General features: G+C 44.4%; 1 protein-coding gene across 1 annotated transcript in view; it reads right to left on the minus strand.

The window, feature by feature from the left end:
* CFAP299 (cilia and flagella associated protein 299) overlaps window positions 1-22774 on the minus strand; it is a 761000-nt gene that overhangs the window by 19241 nt on the left and 718985 nt on the right. The window contains exon 5 of the mRNA XM_077476172.1: window positions 19896-20025. Coding sequence (XP_077332298.1) covers window positions 19896-20025 — 130 coding nt within the window. The remainder of the gene's footprint in view (window positions 1-19895; window positions 20026-22774) is intronic.

The raw sequence follows: 22774 nt of genomic DNA on the forward strand, positions 1-22774 counted from the left end.
CTTTAGTTCTAAGGTACCCCCCTAACCCCCCCAATAAAGGTTTAACCCCGTGATCACCCCCCGTCGCCAGTGTCACTAAGGCTGGGTTCACATTGCAGCGGTTTGAGAACGGATGTGATTCGCACCGCACTGCAGTGCAAATCACATCCGATCTCTGTGCGATTCGAGTTCAGCCATACAGATAGTATGGCTGAATTCGTGTCGCACCCGCCGCACCCGCCGCAAACTCGCACGGGACCCTTTTTTTGGTCCGCAGCAGAATCGGATCACATGGGTGTTCACACCATGCGATCCGAGTTTGCAGATCGCACTGCGATATGCGAACTGATCTGGGGGTGTCATTAACATTTCACTGACACTCCCAGCAGTTCACATAGGGCAGTGTGAACTGCCGCCGGGAGGCATGCGATGCGGGAACCCGCGGCGGATTTGTGGCGTTCCCGCATCGCTCCAGTGTGAACCCAGCCTAATAAGCGATCATTTTTCTGATCGCTGTATTAGTGTCACAGGTGACGCTAGTTAGGCAGGTAGGTATTTAGGTTCGCCGCAACTTTTTATAGCGCCAGGGACCCCCATATACTACCGCATAAAGCCCCCTGATTGCCCCCTAGTTAACCCTTTCACCAGTGATCACCATATAACTGTTACAGGTGACGCTGGTTGGTTAGTTATTTTTTTATAGTTTCAGGGCACCCGCCATTTATTACCTAATAAAGGTTTAACCCCCTGATCACCCGGCGGGTGTCATTTGTGACTGTAATAACTGTTAGGGCAGTTAGGGTTAGCCCCCTTTAGTTCTAAGGTACCCCCCTAACCCCCCCAATAAAGGTTTAACCCCGTGATCACCCCCCGTCGCCAGTGTCACTAAGGCTGGGTTCACATTGCAGCGGTTTGAGAACGGATGTGATTCGCACCGCACTGCAGTGCAAATCACATCCGATCTCTGTGCGATTCGAGTTCAGCCATACAGATAGTATGGCTGAATTCGTGTCGCACCCGCCGCACCCGCCGCAAACTCGCACGGGACCCTTTTTTTGGTCCGCAGCAGAATCGGATCACATGGGTGTTCACACCATGCGATCCGAGTTTGCAGATCGCACTGCGATATGCGAACTGATCTGGGGGTGTCATTAACATTTCACTGACACTCCCAGCAGTTCACATAGGGCAGTGTGAACTGCCGCCGGGAGGCATGCGATGCGGGAACCCGCGGCGGATTTGTGGCGTTCCCGCATCGCTCCAGTGTGAACCCAGCCTAATAAGCGATCATTTTTCTGATCGCTGTATTAGTGTCACAGGTGACGCTAGTTAGGCAGGTAGGTATTTAGGTTCGCCGCAACTTTTTATAGCGCCAGGGACCCCCATATACTACCGCATAAAGCCCCCTGATTGCCCCCTAGTTAACCCTTTCACCAGTGATCACCATATAACTGTTACAGGTGACGCTGGTTGGTTAGTTATTTTTTTATAGTTTCAGGGCACCCGCCATTTATTACCTAATAAAGGTTTAACCCCCTGATCACCCGGCGGGTGTCATTTGTGACTGTAATAACTGTTAGGGCAGTTAGGGTTAGCCCCCTTTAGTTCTAAGGTACCCCCCTAACCCCCCCAATAAAGGTTTAACCCCGTGATCACCCCCCGTCGCCAGTGTCACTAAGGCTGGGTTCACATTGCAGCGGTTTGAGAACGGATGTGATTCGCACCGCACTGCAGTGCAAATCACATCCGATCTCTGTGCGATTCGAGTTCAGCCATACAGATAGTATGGCTGAATTCGTGTCGCACCCGCCGCACCCGCCGCAAACTCGCACGGGACCCTTTTTTTGGTCCGCAGCAGAATCGGATCACATGGGTGTTCACACCATGCGATCCGAGTTTGCAGATCGCACTGCGATATGCGAACTGATCTGGGGGTGTCATTAACATTTCACTGACACTCCCAGCAGTTCGCATAGGGCAGTGTGAACTGCCGCCGGGAGGCATGCGATGCGGGAACCCGCCGCGGATTTGTGGCGTTCCCGCATCGCTCCAGTGTGAACCCAGCCTAATAAGCGATCATTTTTCTGATCGCTGTATTAGTGTCACAGGTGACGCTAGTTAGGCAGGTAGGTATTTAGGTTCGCCGCAACTTTTTATAGCGCCAGGGACCCCCATATACTACCGCATAAAGCCCCCTGATTGCCCCCTAGTTAACCCTTTCACCAGTGATCACCATATAACTGTTACAGGTGACGCTGGTTGGTTAGTTATTTTTTTATGGTTTCAGGGCACCCGCCATTTATTACCTAGTCTCACTAGTGTACCCCTAAATTTAGGGGTGTCTACTTTCCAAAATGGGGTCATTTGGGGGGGTTTGTGCCATCTTGGCATTTTATGGCCTTCAAAACTGTAACGCCCTTAGAAAGCCTGAAGGCGGTGCTTGGTTTTTGGGGCCCCGTACGCGGCTAGGCTCCCAAAAAGTCCCACATATGTGGTATCCCCATACTCAGGAGAAGCAGCAGAATTTATTTTGGGGTGTCATTTCACATATGCCCATGGCATGCATGAGCAATATATCATTTAGTGACAACTTTGTGAAAAAAATAAATAAAAAAAAAGTTTGTAATTTTCCCGCAACTTGTGGCAAAATATAAAATATTCCATGGACTCAACATGCCTCTCAGCAAATAGCTTGGGGTGTCTACTTTCTAAAATGGGGTCATTTGTGGGGGTTTTGTGCCATCTTGGCATTTTATGGCCTTCAAAACTGTAATAGGTAGTGAGGAGTGAAGTCAAATATTTACGCCCTTAGAAAACCTGAAGGCGGTTCTTGGCTTTCGGGGCCCCGTACGCGGCTAGGCTCCCAAAAAATCCCACACATGTGGTATCTCCGTACTCAGGAGAAGCAGCAGAATTTATTTTGGGGTGTCATTTCACATATGCCCATGGCATGTGTGAGCAATATATCATTTAGTGACAACTTTGTGAAAAAAAAATTAAAAAAAATTAAAGTTTGTAATTTTCCCGCAACTTGTGGCAAAATATAAAATATTCCATGGACTCAACATGCCTCTCAGCAAATAGCTTGGGGTGTCTACTTTCTAAAATGGGGTCATTTGTGGGGGTTTTGTGCCATCTTGGCATTTTATGGCCTTCAAAACTGTAATAGGTAGTGAGGAGTGAAGTCAAATATTTACGCCCTTAGAAAACCTGAAGGCGGTTCTTGGCTTTCGGGGCCCCGTACGCGGCTAGGCTCCCAAAAAATCCCACACATGTGGTATCTCTGTACTCAGGAGAAGCAGCAGAATTTATTTTGGGGTGTCATTTCACATATGCCCATGGCATGTGTGAGCAATATATCATTTAGTGACAACTTTGTGAAAAAAAAATTAAAAAAAATTAAAGTTTGTAATTTTCCCGCAACTTGTGGCAAAATATAAAATATTCCATGGACTCAACATGCCTCTCAGCAAATAGCTTGGGGTGTCTACTTTCTAAAATGGGGTCATTTGTGGGGGTTTTGTGCCATCTTGGCATTTTATGGCCTTCAAAACTGTAATAGGTAGTGAGGAGTGAAGTCAAATATTTACGCCCTTAGAAAACCTGAAGGCGGTTCTTGGCTTTCGGGGCCCCGTACGCAGCTAGGCTCCCAAAAAATCCCACACGTGTGGTATCCCCGTACTCAGGAGAAGCAGCAGAATTTATTTTGGGGTGTCATTTCACATATGCCCATAGCATGTGTGAGCAATATATCATTTAGTGACAACTTTGTGTAAAAAAAAAAAATATATATTTTTTTGTCATTATTCAATCGCTTGAGGCAAAAAAATAAAATATTCGATGGGCTCAACATGCCACTTATCAATTTCCTTAGGGGGTCTACTTTCCAAAATGGGGTCATTTGGGGGGGTTTTGTACTGCCCTGCCATTTTAGCACCTCAAGAACTGAGATAGGCAGTCGTAAACTAAACGCTGCGTAAATTCCAGAAAACGTACCTTAGTTTGTAGATGTGACAACTTTTGCGCAAACCAATAAATATACAGTTATTGACTTTTTTTTTACCAAAGACATGTGGCTGAATACATTTTGGCCTAAATGTATGACTAAAATTGAATTTATTGGATTTTTCTAATAACAAAAAGTAGAAAATATCATTTTTTTTCAAAATTTGCGGTCTTTTTCCATTTATATCGCAAAAAATAAAAATCGCAGAGGCAATCAAATACCATCAAAAGAAAGCTCTATTTGTGGGAAGAAAAGGACGCAAATTTTGTTTGGGTACAACATTGCATGACCGCGCAATTACCAGTTAAAGCAGCGCAGTGCCAAATTGTAAAAAGACCTCTGGTCATTTACCAGCAAAATGGTCCGGTCTGAAAGTGGTTAAACAAATACCAAAATTGGGCTTTAAGAATATGTAAATACTTCAATGTCTATGCCTTAACCACAGTTATGCTTTAAATCGTTTTTTTTTTTCTACTTTGGTTCACTAATAAAGCAGCAAGAAAACTTGGACAGAGGCATAAAAGGACTTCAATGTCATTACCAGGCTTAGAGGAAAATTGGCTGAAAGGCCACAATTTGTTTGCTTCAGTGTATGCCTAATAACAAGTAGCATCCACATCTAAATCACAACTTACAACTATCCCTGGCATAGTCCAGTATTGTCTTATTAAACATTCCCCAGCCTTTGAAGTATCTAGGCCCTATTACTGGGTAACTACTGAACAAACTTTACTACACAGTTTAATAAAGAATGGAATTCATTATATGAACATTTATCAAGCCAGCCAGTCAGGAGGATAAAAAACAGAAAATTAATCATTTACTTTTAAAGAAGAAAACAACTGAAACATATTTAGTATAGTCTAACCTGTTGGATAGACAGCAATTAATTTTTTTATTTGTGATGGAAAGATCCTAAAGCTAGCCATACACTGCTAGATTTGAATGAACATTCATATGAAAAATCTTTTTATTACATTTGATTAGGGAACGGTCCCGTGTTCGGGTTCGCACCAGAACTTTCGAACATCGTGAAAGTTCGGAACCGGATACCGAACCCCATTGAAGTCTATGGGACCCAAACATGAAAAATCAAAAATTCCCACTTTGAAGGCTTATATGCAAGTAATTGGGCATACAATGGCTATGGGGGTCCGGGTACTGCCTTGGGGGACATGTATCAATAAAAAAAAAAAGTTTGTAAAAAACTTAATTTTTAAATGAGCAGTGATTTATTGATGCTTAAAGTGAAAGCATAAAAATGACAAATTCCTGTACATCTGTACTGTGTATAGAAGCTACTGCAGCAATAATTGCATTTATAAAGCCAAAAAAATGAAATTTTCCCTGCAAGCTTTCTTTATTTTGCAAGCAACAGCTTGAGGAGCCTGTCTGTATGATGAGGCTACAATGTAGTGCACAGGGAGTAGAGATTTTTTGGATAAATTCTGATATCTCTTCCACAGACTTTGATAGAAGGAACAGGTGCGGAAAGCAAGAATTGGCCATGCTGTCAAAAAATGTAATGATATGCACCTGTCAAACAGGTGCAGAAAAATTGTTTTTTGGAAGTCGTGGTGCCTTCACACCATAACCCTATAGAGGTGCTCTTGATGAAAGCAAGAATTGGCCTTGCTGTTAAAAATTGCAATAATATGCACTTGTCAAACAGGTGTGGAAAAATTGGTCTTTGAGTGTTCTTAACCCTATTGAGGTATTCTTGATGAAAACAAGAATTGGTCTTGTTGTCAAAAATTAAACTGATATGCACCTGTCAAACAGGTGCGGAAAAATTGGTCTTTCGAGTCCCTTAGACACACCAGCTGAAGCACTGCATGGAACCTTTTAGCCTGACTCATTGAATAGCCCCTTGAACGCTTAGGAGGTACTTGTGGTTCATAGGACAATTCAGCAGAGGAGAGCATGGAGGAGGAAGAGGAGGAGGGGGTAGAGCTGACAAATCTCGCATCATCACCACTAGCTGTATGGAGATGTGGGGGCTTAACAAGCAGCAGCACTGAGCTCTGTCCTGCATCCTTCCAAGTTGCAAGCAGAGTTACCCAGTGTGCTGTGAATAAAATAATTTGTCCCTGACCATGCTTGCTGGACCACGTGTCAGCAGTAACATGGACTTTGCAGCTCACTGCCTTGCCCAACGATACCACAACATTGCCTTCTACATGATAGTACAGAGCTGGAATAGCCTTACGTGAAAAGCAATAGTGACTGGGATCCTGCCATTGAGGTATAGCATATTCTGTAAATTCACTGAAGGGGGCAGAATCCACCAGACAGAAAGGCAGAAGTTGTAGAGCCATCAGCTTTGACAAGCTTGTATTCAGACGCTGGGCATGTGGGTGGTAGTGACTGTATTTATTTTTTGTCACTGCAGCAGATGGGGCAGACAAATTTGCCAGCTTTAGTCTATAGCTGGTGGTGTGCTGCTGGCAGATGTTCTGCAAGGACCTGGGATACCCTGCGCTATACCATCATCCCTGTCAGTGGAGGATGCTGAGAGGTCATGAGGTATAGCGGTGGCAGACTGGGGTGAGTAAAGAGGAGGAACACATTTGTGCCCCTTTTGTGTGGTTTTCAGGTGCTCTTGCCAAGGGGCTGAGTGGTGGGAGGTTAAATGCCTTGTCAAGCATGGGGTATCCAAATGACTGGTGTTTTTGCCATGCTTGATGTGTTTGAGACAAAGTTTGCAAATTGTAACAGTGCAATCAGCTGCACATGTGCTAAAAATAGGCCCGGACAGCTGAGCTGTGGGAAGTGGGCTGGGAGATAGCAGCTCCACAATGTGATGGAATAGGGTAGCTGCTCTCTACTCTTTCATGATGGCTGCCTCATTGGGGTTGTGCCTCACTCTCACTTTCCTCCTCTGCTCTATCTGGCACCCAAGTCTTGTCAGTGACCTCACCATCATCATCTCCTCCATCCTCATTACCACTGGAGATAACTTGGCAATACACTGTGGCTGGGTGAACATCACTTCCAATTTGTGTACCGGTGTTCTCCCCTCTCTGTAGGCTCATGTTCCTGCCTTCCTCAACCTCAAACTCAGAACCAACATTTGAATCAAGTATTGGCTGTACATCATCAAGCAAGTGGCTGGCACTGTGTTCAAATAACTCACCAGACTCCTCCATACCTGATGCTGGGGCTATGGCAGGAATAGCTGTGGACAAGGAGGGAGGTTTAGCCACTCTGGCAGCTGCAGTGGGCTGTGAACCAGTCTCTGCTTGGCTTGGGTAATGGAGGACGAGGAGAATGAGGATGGTTTAGTAAACCAGTCCGCCACCTCATCTGTATGCTGTGGCTGGATAGCACAGGCAACATCACTAAACAGAGGAAAGGATGCCCTGCCTGAGGACTGACCATGTCCACCTTTGCCTGTGGACACATATGCTGCTGGCCCCCTCACGGTGCCATGGGAATGTCTGCCTCCCCTTGTTATCCTCCTAGACATGATGGGGGGGGGGGGGGGGGTGCTTATTAACAAAATGTAATATTGATGTGGAAATGTGTACATGGATGCACTTTAATCATTAGAAAGTGGTGTTTGGTGCACTTTAACTTGAGTAGTCACTACACAGACACACTCCACTGATACACTATAATATATTACAGTAAAACCGCACTGATGCGCTGCATTATACTGTGTTAAACGTGCATATGGTGTTAACGCATTGAACTATACTGCATTAAATGGAAAGTAACGCACTGCAATATACAGCGTTACACTTGCAGTAATGCACTGAACTATACCGCTTTAAACGGAAGGTAACACACTGCAATATACGAAGTTACGCAAGTAGTAACACACAGAAATGCACTGCATTAAACGGAAGATAATGCACTGAAATATACGGCATTTAACTTGCAGTAACACACTGAACTATACTGCGTTAAAATTGCAGTAACGCACTGAAATATACAGCATTAACATCCCTGGCGGTATGATTATTTCAGATTTTAGGTGCTGAAAGCGGTGCCATTATTTTACATGGAAATTTGGCGTTTTATATGGTAGGCCTGTAATTCTTAGAAATAATTCACTTAAACCTGTCCAAACAAGAATCTAATAGACATCCTGGGTATGATAACATTTGAAATATGAAATCATAAATTATAATAGAGATATAAACTTGCAGCAACGCACTGAAATAAACTGCGTAAAAAGGCATGTACGGTGTTAAATCTGCAGTAACGCAATGAAATATACTGTGTTAAATGGTCACTACACTCACACTGACTGAACTATTCCTACATTCACATTAATGTAAAGATAAATGGTGGTCACATTACACTCACACTGACTGAGCTATCCCTAGATTTACACTAATGTAAAGATGAATGGTCGCACTACACTCACACTGACTGAACTATCCTTAGATTCACACCAATGTAAAGCTGAATTGTGGTCACACTACACTCACACTGACTGAACTACCCCTACATTCACACTAATGTAAAGATGAATGGTCGCACTACACTCACACAGAACTATGCCTAGATTCACACTAAACTGATATTCTACACTGACAATAGAATCACAATAGCACACTAACTCTCTAATAGCACTGAACAGAGCCCTGTTCTATCTCTCTCCATGCCAATATCACATTGAAAATGTTTTCTTTTAAAGTGTGGGGCGGGACTAACAGCAATGGGCCATGATTGGATAGAGTCATCATGACAGCATCCAATTATGGCTCTGACAGTGCTCTGTGCCCTGATTGAGCAAAGCTTTCATTGCTTCAGTCTATCAGAACTTTCAATGCACTGTGTGGGGGAACAGTGCATTGTGGTCGTTCGGCGGGCCGAACAAACAGTCGAACGTCCTGATAATTCAGTTTGTTCGGCGAACATGTGAACAGCCAATGTTCGGCCCGAACTCATGCTTGGGCTGAACCGTTCGCCCATCCCTACATTTGATAATGCCAATAGAAATCTGATGAATGTTGTTTGAAAAATCTTCAAAAATGTGTTTGCTTTTAAAATTCAATTTGGAATAAATGTAATTTCCCAAGTGAAAATGTTTGTTTGGGAAACATTTTCCATCCTGGTCCCTTAAATTCTTTCGTCATTATGGTCACAAACAAATGTCAAACTGACCCTCTAATGATTAAAAATGCAAACGTTTCGAAAATGAAAGCTTTCAAACAAAATTCTACTACAGCATGGCCAATTTAAACCAACTTTTTTTTCAGTTCTGCTATTTACCAATATAGCATTAATGCACTTCTTTTGCAAAAATAAAACAGCTTTCTATTAATTCTACACCGACTTACAGTACCTAACTCTCTTCATAGCTGTTTAAACACACTGCTTGATTACTTCTGCCTTACTTTCTGGTCAGACTTTAGGTCATGACACAGGAAGAAGTTGACCAGCTGATCTCATTAGCACACACCCTGCATCATCTACCCTCAGCTGGTCAACTCCTTCCTGTGTCATGACCTAAAGTCTAACCAGGAAATAAGGCAGAAGTAATTGAGCAATGTGTTTAAACAGGTATGAAAAGAGTAAGGTAAGACTGTGTAGAATTGATGGAAAGCTGTTTTATTTATTGCAAAATAAGTACAGTAATATATTGGTACAATATTGGTAATATAAAATATTGGTACATAGGGGAGCTGGAATTTAGAAAAAAAAGGTTAACAAAGGTGAACTTAGCCTTTAAAAGTAGAGGAAGGAACAGTTCCAGGTGCAAAGACAGCAGACAGGGGTGTACATATGTTGTGGTCAAAATGCTTTGCATTGCATCGTTGCAAAATATATTCCCACTGTTATATTTAGCAGGCAGGTCCACCCACCGAATGCCACCCATTCAACTAAATAAGGCTGCGCCACAACCATTCTGCAACTGTGTGCAATGCACAAGCTTAAATCACAGTAGTGCAAGTTTTTAGGGGTTAAAATAGTGTGGAGGCAACATAACACCTACTCACCACATACAGTATCTGTGTAAGAAGGTGCATATAGTTCGGAGAAAGAACACAAATGCTGTTAAAATCAGAAAGAGGGTTGGGAAGGGTGATATAGCAAACAGCCATCAAATAATGTATTTTAGGAATGGCAGATGTCTCATTACTCATCATTATCGGTGGACCATCAAAGCAAAGAGGCTTATGTGGAGCATAAATCAAAGCTCTATAATATATTTTAGTTTTAAACAGTGGTTGCAGTGTTTCCCATTGACCTCAAAGGGTGGCACTGCCTATTGCCTATCAAATTATGCAGCCCAAGTTAAAACTGCCATGGCCACAAAGCATTGCAGACATGTTTATAGACCTGACAGGCTGTAATGTTAAAATTCTGTTGGAGAGGGGGGAAAAGGGGAGAGGGGAGAGGGGAGAAGAGCTGCTGCAGAATGCACAGCGCTGGACCAATATTGGGCTCAGGTGAGTATTTGGAGGGGGGGGGGGGCTGTTGGGGGAAGCTGAAACTTAAAAGGTGTTTTACCTTAATGCATAGAATGCATTTACCCCTTAGGCCGCGTACACACGGGGGGACTGTTCGCTGAAACTGTCCGCTGAAACCAAGTTTCAGCGGACAGTCCGCTCGTGTGTGGGCTTTCAGCGGACAGTTTCAGCGAACAGTCCGCTGAACAAGGTTTTTCGGAAATTCCGAAAAACTGTCCGCTGAAACCTTGTTTCAGCGGACAGTCCCCGCGTGTGTAGGCTTGTTCGTCAAACAAAGTTGCGCGCATGCTCAGAAAGGATTTTCACGCCGAAAGTTATAATGCAGTGTATAGGACGTCGTATTTTTCGTCCCGTCGTACGTGCCGTTCACGTCATCGCGCACGGTTTCAGCAAACTGTTCGTACGTCGTGTGTGGCCATGTCCGTCCATGCTAATTTTGAGCGGACTGTTTGCCGAAACTGTTTGACGGACAAAGTTGGGCGAACAGACCCCGCGTGTGTACGCGGCCTTACCGCTGATGGTAAACATATATGTGGCATCACTGGGCTGGGTACACATTTATGTGTACCTCTCTTTGTGCGTGGCGTGCTTCCAGCCAGGGACCTGGCTCTCACCAAAGCCCGGGTCTCCTACTAAAGATCGGGACCCGGGACTCCTGATTCTGGGTCACCTGATCACTGTGATAGCCTCTGATTGGCTAGATCTAAGTCAGTGCCATGGTTAGTGTTAGGGTCAAGGAAAAAGTTGAGGTCAAAGGTTGAGGTTAAAGGTCAGCGTCAGTATATTTTTGGTTTTGGTTTTTGAAAAACATTTTTTAAATTAGTATCAGTGTCAGTTAGTGTCAGTGTGTTTTAGGAAGAATGAATAAAGAAAGAAAAATGGGTGAACAATAAATAATATATATCTTTGATATGACACAATTTACTGTGCGCAACAGCCGAAACAATATATAGCTGACAATGTAAAGCTACAATGTCAATACAACAAATACAAAGCAAACACAAATCTATATAACATGTATATATAAAATAGTGCACATAGCCTCTTCAAAAGTAACTGTGAGTGACAGTAGTACTGCACAAAAATTCTAAAACAAGTGAATGAGTATGACAGTTGGGCAATTCATATTTGCAGGATAACAAGTAACCGGCTACAGCTGTGTGCTTTTTTTGGTTTTTCTCTCATTATTTGTAGCTCAGTAGAATAAATTTAGAACAGAAGTTATTTACATGTCACACTTCCATCACATATTCCAAAAATAAGAGATTTAATCACCACTTAAAGAATGCTGGCAGAGTGGTGCATATTAAACTGTTTTGCAACATGGCTAGCTATACATTCAGAAACGCTAGTGTATAATACAGATGCAGCCTTATATTAAAGAGCTGTAGTCTATTCACTCAATATTAGGGATGAGCTTCGTGTTCGAGTCGAACATACGTTCGACTCGAACATCGGCTGTTCACCCGTTCAGCGAAGTCCGAACGTTTTGGTCCGTTCGCGCCAAATTCGTGTGGCGCTCACGGCCCACAATGCACTGCGATGGCGCAGTGCATTGCTGGCTCATGATTGGCCAAGCATGCACTGTGACCCCACATGCTTGGCCAATCGCAGTGCCAGCAGCGAGGAGAGCCATGATTGGCCACAGGCAGGATGCCTGTGGCCAATCATAGCTCAGGCTGTGTAGTGCACGCCCCACACTATATAAGGCCACCAGCGCGGCAGCCTTGTGTAGTGTGTTGGCGTCTGAAGCAGTGGGTGTTCTGTGTACCTTCAACACAGTACACACCGATCGTTTTCGGCCGATTTTCGATCTTGCTGTTGTGTAGTGGTTGTTGTCTGCGTGCCCTGACCGCAGTATACACCGCTATATTCACCTCACCTATATAGCTAGTGATCTATCTTTTATAATAGAGCTTGCAGTCAGTAGTGTTAGGAGCTTGTGCGTGCTGTCTGCGTGCTCTGTACCCAGTACATACCGCTATATCCACCTACATAGCTCTTCTCTATTTGAGCCCACTTGCCATCTGCAGGAGTTATTGGAAGTTGTGTGTGCCTCCAGCACAGCACAGTATACATCTGTATATACCCCTTTATCTCTCGTATTCTATAATAAAGGCATCTGCAGGAGTTAGTGGGTGTTCTGTGTACCTTCAACACAGTACACACTGATCGTTTTCGGACGATTTTCGATCTTGCTGTTGTGTAGTGGTTGTTGTCTGGGTGCCCTGACCGCAGTATACACCGCTATATTCACCTCACCTATATAGCTAGTGATCTATCTTTTATAATAGAGCTTGCAGTCAGTAGTGTTAGAAGCTTGTGCGTGCTGTCTGCGTGCTCTGTACCCAGTACATACCGCTATATCCAGCTACATAGCTCTTCTCTATTTGAGCCCACTTGCCATCTGTAGGAGTTATTGGAAGTTGTGTGTGCCTCCAGCACAGCACAGTATACATCTGTATATACCCCTTTATCTCCGGTGTTCTATAATAAAGGCATCTGCAGGAGTTAGTGGGTGTTGTGTGCCTCTAGCACAATATACACTACCCAACTGCTTTTTTACCCAACTCCCTTCAGGCCATTACCATGTCTGGAAGGCCAGCAAGGAGAGGCAGACAGACGCGAGCCGATAAAAGAGGGCAAGCAGGCTCTGTGTCTAGAGACAACAGTGCTGGTCGTGGACGTGGTGCATTGTCATCAGCACGTGGCCATGGGACACGCTTGTCCTTCTTTTCGGCAGCTGGACATGTTGAGCCGCAACATACCAATGACTTGGTAGAGTGGATGACCAAGCCCTCTTCATCCTTCTCATCCTCTCTCACCCAGTCTCAGGGTACTAGCAAAGCAGCTGCCAACGCATCGTCTTCCTTCCTCTCAATGTTATCATCAGTGACTCCTTCCCTAGACCCACCACGTCCTCCTGAGGAGTCTCCTGAACTCTTTCAGCACAGTGTTGGGTACATACTCCAGGAGGATGCCCAGTGTTTTGTAGCCTCTGATGATGACACTCAGCTAGAGGAAGGCAGTAGCGTGAATGCAGAGAGAGGGGATGCTCAAGAAGGACAGCAATCTGGCAGTCATGTTCCACAAGCTGCAGCATACTGCCAGGTTTGCTACAGCGATGAAGAGGGAGGGGATGATGAGGGCACTGACTCCACGTGGGTGCCTGGTAGGAGAGAGGAGGAGGAGGAGGAGGAGGCACATGTCCAACGAGGCAGGATGCCCTCCGGGGGCCAGCTTAGGGCCAGCACACCGACTGAATCACACCGCAGAGCTCCACCTGTGCAGGGCGCTGCCTCTGCACGTTATTCTAAAAGTTCTTTGGTGTGGGCCTTTTTTGAGACGAGTGCATCAGATCGCACCGCTGCTATTTGCAACATATGTCTCAAGCGTATCTCGCGTGGCCAAAACATCAGCCGCTTGGGCACCACATGCTTGACCAGACATATGTTGACCTGCCATGCAGCTCGTTGGCAAGCGTACCTCAAAGACCCACACCAAAGAACAAAGTGGCCCTCTCCTTGCTCCTCATCAGCTGGCATCTCCAACCCCACTAGACCTTCAGTCCTCACTGAAACCTGCTCTGAAAGGAATGAAGGTGTAGAATTAGGTGTGTCACAGCCAAGTGCTTCCGGGCACTCTGCTAGCAGTACACCCACGTCCGATTATAGCAGGCAAATGTCCCTGCCCCAGCTGCTGGACCGGCGAAAGAAGTTCACTCCCAGCCATCCACATGCCCAGCGGTTGAATGCTAGCTTGGCTAAATTGCTAGCAGTTCAACTGCTGCCTTTTCAGTTGGTAGACTCGGCCCCCTTCCGTGAGTTTGTACAATGTGCGGTTCCTCAGTGGCAGGTCCCCAAACGCCACTTTTTCTCACGGAAGGCGATTCCGGCTCTCTACCGGCATGTGGAAGGCAATGTCCTTGCCTCGCTGGACAGGGCGGTCAGCGGTAAGGTGCATATTACCGCTGACTCATGGTCCAGCAGGCATGGACAGGGACGTTACCTGTCTTTCACGGCCCATTGGGTCACTCTTCTGGCAGCTGGGAAGGATGCAGGACAAGGTGCAGTAGTGTTGGAGGTTGTTCCGCCACCACACCTCCAAAATGCTACTATTGGTTGTGACACACCTCTCTCCTCCACCCCCTCCTCTTCTTCTTCCTCCATGGCCTCTTCCAGTGCTCTGTCCTCAGAACCAGCGGTGCTCCGTAGGCGTTCCAGGGGCTACGCAAGTAAGCAGGCAAAACTATGCCATGCCGTGCTTGCGCTGGTTTGTTTGGGGGACAGGAGCCACACTGGGGCGGATGTTTTGTCAGCTCTGCAGGGGCAGGCCGAGAGGTGGTTGACGCCACGCCAGCTTAAGCCAGGAATGGTGGTTTGCGACAATGGCACCAACCTCCTCTCCGCCCTCCGACAGGGACAACTGACCCATGTGCCCTGTGTAGCTCACGTCCTTAACCTGGTGGTGCAGCGGTTCTTGGGCAGGTACCCCGGCTTACAGGATGTCCTGAAGCAGGCCAGGAAAGTCTGTGTGCATTTCCACCGATCATTTCATGCCTGTGCTCGGCTGGCTGAGCTCCAAAAGGAGTTGAACCTGCCCAAGAACCGCCTTATATGTGACATGTCCACCAGGTGGAACTCAACGTTGGCCATGCTGCAGCGGCTGCACACGCAGCAGAGGGCCATCAATGAGTACCTGTGCGACTACGGCACCAGGACAGGGTCAGGGGAGCTCGGTTTTTTCTCACCACACCAGTGGGGCATGATCAGGGATGCATGCACTGTCCTGTCACCGTTTGAGGAGGCCACAAGGATGGTGAGCAGTGACAGTGCATGCATCAGTGACACTGTACCTCTTGTCCACCTCTTGGAGCATACGCTGCGTGGAATAATGGACAGGGCACTTGAGGCAGAATAGAGGCAGGAAGAGGAGGACTTCCTTGCCTCTCAAGGCCCCCTTTATTCAGACAGTGTTCCTGCTGTGCCACCCATCACACAGGAAGAGGATGAGGAGGAGGAAGAGGAGGAGGAGGATGATTGTGTCAGCATGGAGGTGGAGGCTGGCACTCAGCATCAGCAGCAGCAGCAGCAGTCTTGTAGGGATGATTTACAGTCCCAAGAAACACGTGGACTTGTACGTGGCTGGGAGGAGGTAGCTGCGGATCATGTTGTCCTTAGTTACCCAGAGGACTCCGGACCGAATGCCTCAGCTAACCTACGCTGCATGGCCTCCCTGATCCTGCAAAGCCTGCGGAAGGATCCTCGTATTCTTCGGATCAAGGAGAGGGACCATTACTGGCTGGCCACTCTCCTTGATCCACGGTACAAGGGTAAGGTTGCCGACCTTATCTTGCCATCGCAGAGGGACCAGAGGATGAGACATCTCCGGGAGGCCTTGCAGAAAGGTCTGTGCAACGCGTTCCCAGAGACTGGGAGGTTACAAACTCCTGGTCCTGGACAACGTGTTGCTGAGGCATCGGTCAGAAGGAGCGGTGGAGAAGGTGGCCGTCTGACTGATGCTTTCAGACAATTTTTTAGTCCGCAGCCCCAAGGTATGATCGGTTCCAGCAACCATCGCCAGCGTCTGATTTACATGGTGCAGGAATACCTAGGGGCAAGGTCAGACTTGCACATCTTTCCCACTGAAAATCCTCTGGCTTACTGCGTCTTGAGGATGGATCACTGGCCAGAGCTTGCACAGTATGCAATTGAGCTACTGGCCTGTCCTGCATCCAGCGTTCTTTGGAAACGCACCTTCAGTGCTGCTGGTGGCTTTGTTACCAATCACAGGGTGCGGCTGTCTACCGAATCAGTTGATCGACTGACCTTCATCAAGATGAATCAGTCTTGGATCACCCACAGCTACCAAGCCCCTGAAGCTGATGTAACCGAATTTTTTTTTTTAAATATCACATGCCTTCAAGACTGCCTATGCTGTGTTGATTGTCTATCCTCTTCCTCCTCCGATGATATGTTGGAAGAACATTTCTGTTTCTGGGTGATGCCATCAGCCCAATTTTTCTGCCCCTGTTTAACAGGGGAGTTTAAGTACAATTTTTGATGCAATGCTTTGCAGCAGGGCTAATTCCTGCAATAAAACAAGAGTATATGGGAGAGGTTGCAGTGTCATGGCACCAGCACCAGTGCCTAAAGCCCAATTTTTCTGCCCCTGTTTAACAGGGGCGTTTAATTACAATTTTTGATGCAATGCTTTGCAGCAGGGCTAATTCCTGCAATAAAACAAGAGTATATGGGAGAGGTTGCAGTGTGGTGGCACCAGCACCAGTGCCTAAGGCCTAATTTTTCTTCCCCTGTTTAACAGGGACATGTAATTACAATTCTTGATATAATATTTCACAGGAGGGCCCGTTCCTGTGCCCACCCAGAGTAACTGTGAGGACTTATAGTTTTGTGGCACCAGCACCACAACCACCAAAGGTCAATTTTTCTACCACTGTTCAACAATGGCATGTAATTACAATTCTTGATATAATCGTTCACAGCACCAAGAGTCACTTTGAGGGCTTACAATGTTGTGGCAAAACCAACACCTTGTTCCGACATTTCTGCAGAGCATATAGGGCAGGCCCCTACTTTCAAACATCCAACTTACAAACATCTCCTACTTGCAAACGGAAGGAGACAACAGCAAGTGAGATGAAAAAAGATGGACGACAAAACAAATTATACAGGGGTGATAACCCTTCCCTATGTTTTCCAAAAAGCTTAAAAAATTTTTTTTCGACTGGAGTTACACTTTAAAAATGTACCAGTGGAAAATTACAAACAGATTCAACTTAACACAACAAACCTACACAGTCCCTGTCTTGTTTGCACCGCCTGTATACTGCTGTTCTGAGTATATAGGGCCTGGGGGCCACACGCATTTCCTTTTTTTAATATAGGTACGGGGTTCCCCTTAATATGCGTACAAGACCCAAAGGGGCTGGTAATGGGCAGGGAGGGCTACCCATGCCATTTTTCTCAATGATTTTCAACCAGGACCATTGCAGGAACCAGATATAACATTAAAACCGCAAGCAGCTTTAAATGACGTTATTTCCGTTAAATGTCATTTTGTGCAGGGACTGTTCTAAACACGGGAAACACGTGGCACTTCACAGGCATACTACAGACACCCCCCAGGCACCATATTTAAAGGAATATTTCACTTTTTTTTTCCACTTTAATCGTCATTAAAATCAGTGCTCCCGCCAAAATGGCCGTTTTTTAAAAACTTTTTTTTGCATTGAACCATGTCCCCTGGGGCAGGAGCCAGGTCCCCAAACCCTTTTTAGGACAGTATCTTGCATATTAGCCGTTAAAATTAGCACTTTTAATTTCGAACGTTCGAGTCCCATAGACTTCAATGGGGTTCTAACGTTCGTACGAATTTGGGGTCCGTTCGAAAGTTCTGGTGCGAACCGAACCGGGGGGTGTTCGGCTCATCCCTACTCACCATGCTCAGATGCAGGGGCAGGCACCTTTAACTCTATTTCCCACAACTCCCTTTCTGGGTTCCTAGGCACACCCATTTCCTCCCTCAGCAGCTCAGAAAGGAAACACCTTATGAGCCAGAGGTAGCTGGGCAAGTGAATCACAGCCATATGAGCAACCCTCCACTGTTAGAACCAGCATGTGGGCAGCCAAGCAGGAGCCTAACACCATGCAAGTGCTCTATTAGACCCAATTAGTGTAGGGAGCTCTTCCCCAAATGATATGAGTATTTTAGTTCCAGTGGGGGGGTCCTTTGTAATTGGACTTTGGATGCCTCCAGCTGTTCGCCTGTATTACCAGAATTACCCTGCAGTAGGATGCTGATTATGAAGATAAACACAAGTAGATGTTTATGTTCTGAACTGTTTTACTGATGTAATGATTCCCATCTAAACTCTCAGTTGTTATAGAGTCTTTTAGAGACTTTCTATGTAGCCACATGTTGCCCTGATTGAGTGACAGTGACATTTTAGTAAAGAGTCCATATTTGTGCAACTTTCATAATCTATTTTGTATTATGCTACAGTCTATACATGTTCTTTGCTATACTAAACCCATTTTGCATTATTGCTTCTAGTTTTGCCCCTGTTTAGTAAACTGCAAGTTACAATTACTCCCTGTCTGATCATTCAGCGGATTACCAATAATGTTAAAGAGACATTTATTACAAACTGCATATACCTGTTTCGGTGTTGCTGAACATCATCAGTGCATGTTAGGAATGAATAGCTTCTATGGAGTGGGGCTTAAGAGGCACAGAGAACGTGTAACCCAGAAGGTTATGGTGAGAAGGGACTAAGGCCCCATTCACACTTGATCTGAGATTCTTTGGTGGTTTTTCAGCCTTTTTTTTCAGCTTTTGTAAATACATTTTTGTGCATTTCAGGCTTGAGTAAATTAAAAAAATATATATTTTTAGCCAATAGAAAGCTAGTTTTGATGCAAGAAAATGGTCAAAAGTGTATGCTTTTATCTACTGGGGCTAAAGTCTATTAGAGATATAGGAGAAGACTCAGCCGGACAGCACCACAAACTTGATTTTACTTCGTTCAAGCTCCGTGGTGTGTTGTGTGACCAATTCTTCTCTGTATCTGTGACTTCATGGTGGCGAGGCGAGGCCGGCACCCACTTTGGATTACTGATTATTCATTCACCTGAGCGGTGTACACACTTTTTGGCATTTTGTTAAAGTCTGTTAGAACCAAAATGTGTAACTCTACCCCAAATGACACTATTTTTTTAAAGGTTCAAGCGACATTAGGATCCGGCATGAATGACCACTTCACTGGTTCAGAGGAGAACTTTTTGGTTCTATTAGAGCGTCACAAGCACAACCTACTGGGGTACACTTACTCTGTTAATCTGTTTTTGTTTGAAAACAGGACACTGTTGAAACAAACGGAAAAGAGTTTTGTAAATGATGGAAAGGAATGATGGTGGCAAATCCTCCCTGTGCCACAGTAATGTTATTCTAAATGCAATAAGGGAGTGTTATTTTGGATGAAGTGTTCTTTTCAATGTTAAGAATAGGGACAGAACACACTTTATACAGATCATTTTTCACTATAACTACACTGTAACTCAGGAACTATGTTTTAAAATACCACAAAACTGACATTTATTTGCTTTCCTAATGAACTACCTGATACGCCTGTATATTTAAAAGTGTATAATGAAAATGTTCCATGATGGATTCCCTTTTACACAACTTAAAAAAACAAGGAATACATATTTCTACATGTGACTGAGCCATGAACAATGACTCTCTGATGTTTAAAAGACCGTGCAGATCCCTCATTTCAAACAGATCCTTAAATATATAAACACACAAAGGAGTGACAATATTAGTCCTCAAGTTGCTAAGTGATACCACTTGTAAAGCCATGAAACACAGGCAATAAAAACAGTACGGAATCCTTAAAACAGATGGTAATGTGAGAGGAGAAGTGAAAATTGCCGCTTTGCTCTGAGAAAAATATTTACCTTAGGATCCACGTTTAGTATTTTCCTGTCCCTCTTATTTTTGAACAGTAATCCGGATGAATTTTCTGCAATCACTTGGTAATTTGGACTTGCATTTGAAGTCGAAACATGGGTTTCCCAGTTATAAAAACTGCAAAACAGAAGAGCAAAGAAACTAATCAAACACATTTCACTCACTGGGGCTGCACATCAAAGACATTCATTTGCATGCTTAAAGAGATCATGTCACTGCACCATTCATTTCAACAACAATCTTCCTATAGGAGGATATGTACCTTTATATTATTGACCTGTAGACATACAAAAGCCCTGAGACTTCAACTCGGTGCTGCTATCTTGGATGTGATGTCAGTAGCACCAGTTTCCACTAAAGCCCCATACACACTATCAGATTATCTGCTGACTTTTTCCTTCAGATTTACCAAAACCATATAATATGAGGACAAACCTTAGGAGTTTCAATTTGTATGCAATCAGGCAGGCCCTTGTACTACATGGTTTTGGTAAATCTGAAGGAAAAACTCAGCAGATAATCTGATAGTGTGTATGGGGCTTCAGTTGACACTGTAGGGTTGATTTATTAAAACTGGTGAGTAAAAATTCTGGCGCAGCTCTGCATAGAAATCAATCAGCTTCCAGGTTTTTATGTCAAAGCCTTATTGAACAAGCTGAAGTTAGAAGACGACTGACTACCATGCAAAGCCTGCACTCTCCAGTTTTAGTAAATTAACCCCACTATAATATTCCCCTTCACACCTTCCCTGGCAGTTATATAAAAGGTTATGCAGAAAGAAGAGGAGAGGGGTAAAGGAGCTGGGCCAGCACAGACAGTACTCAGACACTTCCAAAACGGGATAGGTATAGGGCTATGACATGCAAGAAAGAAAGAGGCTGTTTTTTTTCTGTATTTCACTTTTACCTTACATCGGTGACTGAGTCTTTTAAAAGCACGTCTTTTGCTGGACTTACACATAAATGACAGTCTTTGCAAATAAGCAATATTAGAAATATTGAGATAAAAACTATGCATTTCTGTATACTTACCCTTGGTTCCTTTGTTCCATATCATCTTGTGGGAAGGGGGGGATTATAAAAGATTATGGTTGCAAACTGTGGGACCCACACTACCCAAGTTTTATATTACCCCTTCCCCAAACCATCCTCCTTCCTAGCATAACAGATCAGGTCAGAAGCCGGAGTTTGCTACATTTCATCATCGATTTAGAAACCAGGTGACCAGGTGGAATCTTTGCAAAACTGAGAAACACATACCTGATGATGAGGAGTCCAAGAAAATGTACTGGTCTAGTAGAATGTGCCTTGACAAGAAAGTGTGAAAAGTGCAACTGTGGTCAAATTTCTTTAGCATTTCCACATTGAATTTCAATCATTTCTAGCCTACTCCTATTATTCTAAAAGTTGAAGTCTTAAAGTTTGAAAAGTTTGTGAAGATCCCCACTACCTTAAAAAGGGGGGGGGGGGGGGGAGGGGGTTTGGGACTTTGCATGATGCACATACAGTGTACTATGTGCCTCCATCCCTGATTCAATTTAATATAGAGAGAGGGAGTTGTGTGAGGCAAGTGGCTATCAAGTAAGGTAATATACGTAAAGTTGGCTAAGCATCGTAATTTATTTTTCATAAAGAGGGTATAAAATCGCACTCAGTATGAAATATATAGCAAAGCTATTAAATATATATATATATATATATATATATATATATATATATATATATATACACACACAGATGGATAAAGTACAGTTCATGAATACATAAAATGAAAATTGTAAGCACATATTCCAAACAGTTCATAAACGTATACACTCATATTAAGCGAAATAGCAGCACATTCCCGTAACCAATGTAAGGAGTAAATACTCCGTATGAAAATAATTAATTAGCAGTGATTGTATAGTACGGTATATGCAATAATTATAGTATAAAAACATGGTGCATCCTATCAATGCTCAACGCGTTGCATGTTATTTAAACACTTCATCAGGAGCAAATGCATCCACTACACTGCAAGAAATATAAAACAATAAGTTCTAGTTGAAACTCCAACATGAGAGAAGGCAGGAAGGAAGAAGAAGACATTATGGCTAAAGTGATTACATGGAACTGGGATTGTGAGGTATGTGCTACTGCAATTCAGGAGAGGCCACTAAACGTAGGCTGTCTGTCCTGGGAGCTGAGGAAGCCACACTGAATGCGGGGTGAACACCCAAACACAAATTCCCCAAGAAGCTGGATTCTCAATGGTGTTAAAAAAGTAACATAGGGTGGGTCTCCGATGGAGTCTGAAAAAATATTAAATTGTTAAGAAATAGCTTTCTTGTGTCAATACTAGAACACCCTTTGGATGAATTAGAGTGGATACTGCGAGCCAGGCCTTCTCGTCCAACATAAGTGCCTGACCTCACAAATGTGCTTCTGGTAGAATGGTCAAACATTCCCAGAGACACATTCCTAAACCTTGTGGACAGTCTTCACAGAAGATTTGAAACTGTTATAGCTGCAAAGGGCAGGCCAACTCAATATTGAACCCTACAGACTAAGACTGGGATGCCATTAAAGTTTATGTGTGTGTAAAGGCAGGGAGTAAGGGAGGGTTATAAACCCTGTCAGTTTTTATAGCTATCTGTATACCTTTGGGGAGATTTCCCTTCACCTTCTGTCCCATAGCCAAAAGAGGAAGTGTGATGATATCCCTGCAAAGCGAGGGAATCCTGGGGTGTCACCAGGGTCACCAAAACTAGTATCTTCATTGGAAGATTTTTCTTCTATTCCTATTCTACTGTGAACCCAAAATGTGGGATTTTCTTTTACCTTCACTTTTGATTATATATTGGGCTGGGCTACAGCAATATAGAGAA

This window comes from Lithobates pipiens, unplaced genomic scaffold, assembly GCF_037356315.1.
Source record: "Lithobates pipiens isolate NorthernLeopardFrog02 unplaced genomic scaffold, aLitPip1_a1.2 Scaffold_13, whole genome shotgun sequence".
Classification (NCBI taxonomy): domain Eukaryota; kingdom Metazoa; phylum Chordata; class Amphibia; order Anura; family Ranidae; genus Lithobates; species Lithobates pipiens.